General features: G+C 51.0%; 1 protein-coding gene across 2 annotated transcripts in view; it reads right to left on the bottom strand.

Annotated features, from left to right (window-relative positions):
* angel2 (angel homolog 2 (Drosophila)) overlaps window positions 1–7,500 on the bottom strand; it is an 11,525-nt gene that overhangs the window by 3,532 nt on the left and 493 nt on the right. For both annotated transcript variants that reach the window (XM_087805535.1, XM_087805536.1), the window contains exons 2-5: window positions 6,659–7,245; window positions 6,380–6,588; window positions 6,031–6,100; window positions 1,087–1,496 (exon numbers count right to left, since the gene is read on the bottom strand). In XM_087805535.1, the coding sequence (XP_087661661.1) occupies window positions 1,087–1,496; window positions 6,031–6,100; window positions 6,380–6,588; window positions 6,659–7,241 (1,272 nt within the window). In that variant the 5' untranslated portion in view covers window positions 7,242–7,245. The remainder of the gene's footprint in view (window positions 1–1,086; window positions 1,497–6,030; window positions 6,101–6,379; window positions 6,589–6,658; window positions 7,246–7,500) is intronic.

The following is a 7,500-nucleotide window of genomic DNA, read 5'->3' as shown; positions in this document are numbered from 1 at the left end:
ACGTGTGTATATGTGTGTGTATATGTATGTATGTGTGTGTACATGTATGTATATGTGTGTGTATATGTGTGTATACGTGTGTATATGTGTGTGTATATGTATGTATGTGTGTGTATATGTATGTATATGTGTGTGTACATGTATGTATATGTGTGTGTACATGTATGTATATGTGTGTATATGTGTGTATACGTGTGTATATGTGTGTGTATATGTATGTATGTGTGTGTACATGTATGTATATGTGTGTGTATATGTGTGTATATGTGTGTATATGTGTGTATATGTATGTATGTGTGTGTATATGTATGTATATGTGTGTGTACATGTATGTATATGTGTGTGTATATGTGTGTATACGTGTGTATATGTGTGTATATGTATGTATGTGTGTGTACATGTATGTATATGTGTGTGTATATGTGTGTATGTGTGTATATGTGTGTATATGTGTGTATACGTGTGTATATGTGTGTATATGTATTTATATGTGTGTATATGTGTGTGTATACGTATGTATATGTGTGTGTGTGTGTGTTTGTGTGTGTGTAGATGTGTGTGTGTGTATACGTATGTATATGTGTGTGTATATGTATGTATATGTGTGTATGTGTGTGTATACGTATGTATATGTGTGTGTATATGTATGTGTATGTGTGTGTATACGTATGTATATGTGTGTGTATATGTATGTATATGTGTGTGTATATGTATGTATATGTGTGTATATGTGTGTATATGTGTGTATACGTATGTATATGTATGTATATGTGTGTGTATATGTATGTATATGTGTGTGTATATGTGTATACGTATGTATATGTGTGTATATGTGTGTATATGTGTGTATATGTGTGTATACGTATGTATATATATGTATATGTGTGTGTATGTGTGTGTATACGTATGTATATGTGTGTATACGTGTGTGTACGTATGTATATGTGTGTATATGTGTGTATACGTATGTATATGTGTGTATATGTGTGTATATATATGTATATGTGTGTGTATGTGTGTGTATACGTATGTATATGTGTGTATATGTGTGTAAACGTATGTATATGTGTGTATATGTGTGTGTACCATGTGTATCTGCAGGTGTTGACAGTCCAGGTGTCCTCTGGTGAGGAAGGAGTACAAGGGGCTGCTGGGAGTGGAGTTCAGGTCTCCACACAGCAGGACGGGACAGTCGTCATGGAGACGCGTGAGGCGTGAGATCTCGGCCAGCAGGACGGCGAGCTGAGCTAGCTTCACGTCTCCTCGCCGCGGGTTGTAGAGCAGGTGTGTGTTGGCCACGCACAGCGCCGGCGCGCCCGCCTCGCCGCAGCGCAGCAGCAGAACCAGACCCACGTTGTCGCGGTTCAGGAGGGCGTCGCCGGGTCTGAAGAACTCCACGGGCTGCGAGGAGACCAGGGTCAGACGGGACCTCCTGAAGGCCACCACACACCCGTCAGGTTTACTCCCGGTTCTCTTCTTGAACTCACACTGGTACCCTGGAACCACACACACGTCAACAACCTGTGTGTCTGTGTGTGTGTGTATATATGTGTGTGTGTGTGTGTGTGTGTGTGTGTGTGTGTATACGTGTGTGTGTGTGTGTGTGTGTGTGTATATGTGTGTGTGTATATGTGTGTGTGTATATGTGTGTGTGTGTATGTGTGTGTGTGTATGTGTATGTGTGTGTGTATATGTACGTGTGTGTATATGTGTGTGTGTATATGTGTGTGTGTGTGTATATGTGTGTGTGGTGTGTAGTGTGTGTATACATGACAATGTTGTGTATACCAAGGGTGTGTGTGAAGCGTCAGTGCAGTAGAACTGTGGTAGTAGTGCTCGTAGCTAGTGCATGTTGCATGCCACTTCTGCTTGCTTCCTTCTGCTTTCAGCTACGGCCACCGGCTAGCCTCTGTCCGGGGTGAAAAGAGGAGCAGAATGTGTAAGTCTCCTCCTGCCGGTACATAGCCTCTCCACCACCAAGACTCCTACAGTGCCTCCTCGCGGCCACACACGGAAACTGGGTATCTCGAGGTCCCAGGCTAAACTGTAGGAGATCTCGGAGCAGCAGTGGGCCCTAGAGAGAAGGCGTGCAGGCCCACCGGTGTGTGGACACGCCCTGGCGCCTCTCAACCACTGCCCCAGCCTATGAAAAATAGCATGGGCAGATGGGGCTCATAGCCATGGTAGGCAAACCATCTAGGAGAAGGACACTTCCACCAAAAACCTGTGGAGATAACCCGCATCAGGCAGTCACCAACAGACCGGTGTTCTGGCAGCTTTCTGCAACTCTCTCCCACTGAAGGTCGTCGTGCTTCGCACGCCACTGGAGAATGTAGGGGGGAACCAAGACAGTGAGGGCAGAGACTGCGCGCCACTGCCCTCACTATAATCTATTCTCTTGCGCAGGCCTGCTCCAAATACCCCATCCCCAACCCACCCCATTCCCACCCCCCTAAAAGATGTCCTGCGGCGATAGGGAAGGGCGGTAGGTACAGGTCAGGATGTGACTGGGAGTATCTAGCCCAACCCTGCACGCTAGGCGGCGTGAGATAGATGGTCGCCGAGGAGTGGGATGGAACAGCGCTCCTCTCCGGCAGCTCCTCACGCGACTGAGCAGCTCCTCCCTGCTCACCCTGAGAGGGAGGGGCCTAGAAAAGGTGGCCTAAAAAAGGTCTGTTCCACTTAACCCAGGCAGCCTGCCGCAGCTGCCGGGTCATCCCTTTACGCGGTCGATAATATAAGCATAAGAAAACCCGCATCAATCTCACCATTGCAACCTGGAACGTCCGCACTCTTTTGGATGTGGGTGATGACTCCTATCGTCCCTGAAGAAGAACAGCGCTGGTTGCACACGAGCTGCAGAGATACAACATCGATATCGCAGCTCTTAGCGAAACCCGTTTCCATGGCGAGGATTCCATAACAGAGGTAGGAGAAGGCTACACCTTCTTCTGGAGGGGGCTTCCAGAAGGCTCCCGCCGCCTCCATTGTGTAGGTTTTGCTGTGCGCTCAAGCCTTCTTCAGAGAATTCCTGAATCCCCGACCGGCATCAGTGAAAGACTGATGACCTGGCGGATTCCACTCACCAACAACCGTCATGCCACTCTCATCAGTGCATACGCCCCAACACTGGATGCTGACCCTGAGTGCAAGGAACTATTCTATGCCTCCCTGCACTCCGCCATAAATAAACCCCCCCCCCCTACCGACAAGCTCATTCTCCTTGGGGATTTTAACGCGAGAGTGGGCTCTGACGGTGTGCTTTGGAAGGATGTGCTTGGGCAGCACGGTGTTGGTAAGCTCAATGGGAATGGTCTTCGCCTCCTCACTCTCTGCTCTGAGTATCGGCTGGTCATCACCAACACCTTGTTCCAAATGAAGAACAAATTCAAGACCTCCTGGCAGCACCCCCGCTCTAAACACTGGCACCTCCTTGATTATATCATCGTCCCCCAACCAGCTGACAGGAAGGAGGTGCGAGTCACCAGAGCCATGCGTGGAGCTGACTGTTGGACTGACCACCGCTTGATCAGAACCAAACTCACCCTGGAACTCTGTCCTCCACTGAGGAAAACACCACCCTGTAAGAAGCTCAATTGCCATGCACTGAAGTCCCCGCACTCAGTCAACCAGCTCAGGGAACAGATTGTTTTACAGCTGTCCAATCTCCCTGAAACACCAGTCGTTCCTGACATCAACTCTACCTGGAGCACTCTGCGCACTGCCATCTACCAGGCGGCAGTAGAGTCTGTAGGGTACACCAGACGGCGACACAAAGACTGGTTTGATAATAGCGCACCAGGTATCCACAACCTACTTCACCTCGCTGAAGGCCCACTTCACCAACATTCGGGCAGAAACCCAGCGCACCCTCAGAGCCATGGAGAATGACTGGTGGACAAAGAAAGCACATGAGATCCAGCATCACGCGGACACAAACAACTCCCACGCTTTCTATGACGCCATCAAGGTCATCTATGGCCCACAGAGGAAAAACATATCTCCGGTCAGATCAGAAGATGGTACCATCCTGTACAAGGACAAACAACAGATCCTGGACAGATGGGCTGAGCACTTCAACACCCTGCTGAACATCTCAACCAGGATGGACACACTTGCTGACCTCCCATGCCTCCCAACCGTCACAGATCTGGATTCCTCCCCCAGCTTTGCTGAAGTACGAAAAGCCATCGCTGGCCTGAAGAACAATAAGAGCCCGGGGCTTGATGGAATCCCGGCAGAAATACTGAAGCATGGCGGATACCTGCTCACCCGCAGACTACACCAACTGATCAGTACCATCTGGTCATCTGAAGTCATCCCGCAAGATTGGAAGGATGCCAACATCATCACAATCTTTAAGCGCAACGGTGACAAAGCAGACTGCGGTAATAGCAGGGGCATTTCCCTCCTATCGGTTGCCGGAAAGGTGCTAGCACGGGTGTTGCTCCTTCGACTAGCATCTCATGCTACTGATAACATCCTGCCCGAATCCCAGTGTGGTTTTAGGCAACAGCGCAGCACCACTGACATGATCTTTGTTGCTAGACAGGTACAGGAAAAATGCAGAGAACACTGCAAGGACCTGTACGTAGCTTTCATTGATCTGTCCAAGGCCTTCGACACAGTAAACCGGGAACTGCTGTGGGATGTGCTGGGGAAGCTGGGGGTTCCACCAAAGTTCAGGAACATCTTGCGGCAGTTCCATGATGGAATGCAAGCCTGTGTGAGTGTTGGTGGCCAGCAGTCTCCCTTCTTCAGTGTGGATGTAGGGGTCAAGCAAGGGTGTGTCCTAGCCCCTACCATCTTCAACATTTTCCTCTCCACCGTCACCATCCTCTCTCACAAACTCCTGGACCCAGCAGATGGGGTGCAGATACAGTACAGACTGGATGGCAACCTCTTCAATATTCGGCGCCTTCAAGCCCTCACCAAAACCACCAACCAACACATCTTAGAGCTACAGTATGCAGATGACTGTGCTCTCCTTGCCCACTCACCAGAATCCCTACAGTGTGCATTAAACGTGGTCGCGTCCATCTACAGCGCCATTGGTCTCCAAATCAACATCAGGAAAACACAGATAGTTGTCCAGGAGTTCACCCACCAAACACATGTGTGTACCTTCACCCTTGATGGTCATCCCCTTGCCATCGTCCCACACTTCACCTACCCAGGCAGCATTCTGTCCCCCACCTGCAACATTGATGATGACATCCAGGTCCGAGTCGGTCTGGCCTCCGCTGCCTTTGGCAGGCTCAGCTCCAGGGTATTCCACAACAGGAATCTCACCAGCTCCACCAAAGCAGCTGTGTACAAGGCGGTCTGCCTCTCTACACTGCTGTACGGGTCGGAAACCTGGACACCCTACCAGAGGCACATAAAAACACTAGAGGCCTTCCACATCCGCTGCCTTCAAAGGATCCTGGGTGTGTCCTGGGAAGACAGGGTGCCACATGCTGATATTCTTGAACGGACCAACACACCTACCATCGCCGTGCTCCTTGCGAAGTAACACCTGCGCTGGGTTGGGCATGTGATCCGTATGTCTGCCCACCGCCTGCCCAGGCAAATCTACGGCCAACTTCTGGATGGCCAGAGATCTGCTGGTGGTCCAAAAAAGCGCTTCAAGGACCATCTTAAAACCCTCCTGAAGCAGTGCAAAAATTCACCTGCAGCACTAGAGTCCCTGGCTGCTGATCGCTATACCTGGAGTTCCTCCTGCCACCAGGGAACTGCTCACCTTCAGGAGCAAGCCACAGAGAGGAGGATACAGCGACGTGCACTGAGGCATCAGCTGCTACAGGACCCACACCCTCCAGTGCTACGTACCTCTGTCCCTCCTGTGGCAAAACCTGCGGATCCCGCATCGGCCTGCACAGCCACATGGCTATGAACCCCCGCAACACACCCCAATAAATGTCTATTCATTAAAATTGGAGCAACGTCATCATCGTTATCGATGGACTGCCATAAGATGTGTGTGTGTGTGTGTATATGTGTGTGTGTGTGTGTGTGTGTGTGTGTCACCTCGAGCCTGCAGTGCTGGTTCTATCTGCAGCTGGAAGTGATCGTCCTGAACCTCCTGCAGACAAACAACCTGCAGAATCCACAGAAGACGAGTTTATACAAATGTATGTGTGTGTGTGTGTGTGTGTGTGTGTGTGTGTGTGTGAAGGAGAAGAGAAGAAGCAAAAGAACAAGAAGACGACGAAGAAGAAAACGAAGAACACGAAGATGAAGACGACGAAGAAGACGAAGACGAAGAAGACGAAGCAGAAGATGAAGAAGAAGAAGAAGAAGAAGAAGACGAAGAAGAAGAAGAAGAAGAAGAAGAAGAAGAAGACGACTGAATGACTGAAACCCTCTTGAGACTCACGTCAGCCTCCAGCGTCTCCAGCTCCCTCAGCAGGTTGGGCAGCCTGTGGCTCCAGGTGAGCACGTCAGGTGGACAGTGATCGTACAGGTGCTCGTTGTCCTGCAGCAGCTGCTGCGACAGGATGTTGTAGGTCAGGACGGAGAAGTCAAACGCTCTGCCCTCTGCTGGTCGGAGGTTTGGACTGCAGGTCTCCCAGCGTCTCCGCAGTCCTGATGTTGGGTCCCAAAAGAACCGTTACATTATGACCACCCGACGCCTCGAGAACCCAGCAGGACTCACGTCTCACCGGAGGAGGTCTGACCGGAGGTTCAGGTCCACGAGGGACCGGTTGTCGGGCTGAGACCCTCCAGGGGTTGGTGGGCCGCACCGACTGGACTGGCTCGGGCCCTTGGTGTCTCAGAGACTCCGGGGGTCTGTCCTTATGGTCCGACCTGGACCTGCAGGACTGAGTCCTGGACCAGGCGGACCACGTGTTCCGTGGCTCCGAGCTTCGCTCCCCGATCCTTCCCTCGTGACCCCCCGACCCCCTGGTCTCCGAACTCCACCGACTCAAGGTCTGGAAGTCCCTGCTCGGGGCTGCCCCCTGCTGGCCGGCCCTGGCGGCGTCCTCGGCGGACCTCCTGCGCTTGTGCGGCGGCTCCTTGCCACTGCGAGGACGCTCCATGGGGGGGCGGCAGGAGTGAAGGGAGCGCCCGGAGAAGCAGAAGACGGCGTTTGCAGAGAGTCCGGGGAAGCCGTGACCCCGCCAGGATGAGGGGCGAGGAGCGAGGGGGCGGCGGGGGGCGAGCGAGGAACTCCTCGTGGAGAACCCGGACTTGAAGGGAGGACCGAGGCGGGACCGGCTCACCTGGCGCAGGATCATGGATCTGAGGACGACAGAGACACACAGAGCAACAGATCATCCTCAGAATTCATCGCATTAGTTTGACTTTTCCAAACAACTTTACGAAATTCAATAGTTTTTATTTCCAAGTCTTTTAATTCAATATAAAAAAAATGTTGGTATGACGTCACCAGACAACACTAGAAGATTACCGAGCTATGGATCGATCTTTCGTTTGGAACGTTTGATTCTGATGAAAACCTGACATGTGTAGTTTTTCTCGAGTTCATATCGCGTC

Source organism: Callionymus lyra, chromosome 13, assembly GCF_982586985.1.
Source record: "Callionymus lyra chromosome 13, fCalLyr1.hap1.1, whole genome shotgun sequence".
In the NCBI taxonomy this organism is placed as follows: domain Eukaryota; kingdom Metazoa; phylum Chordata; class Actinopteri; order Syngnathiformes; family Callionymidae; genus Callionymus; species Callionymus lyra.
This window is presented reverse-complemented; position numbering and strand designations above follow the sequence as displayed.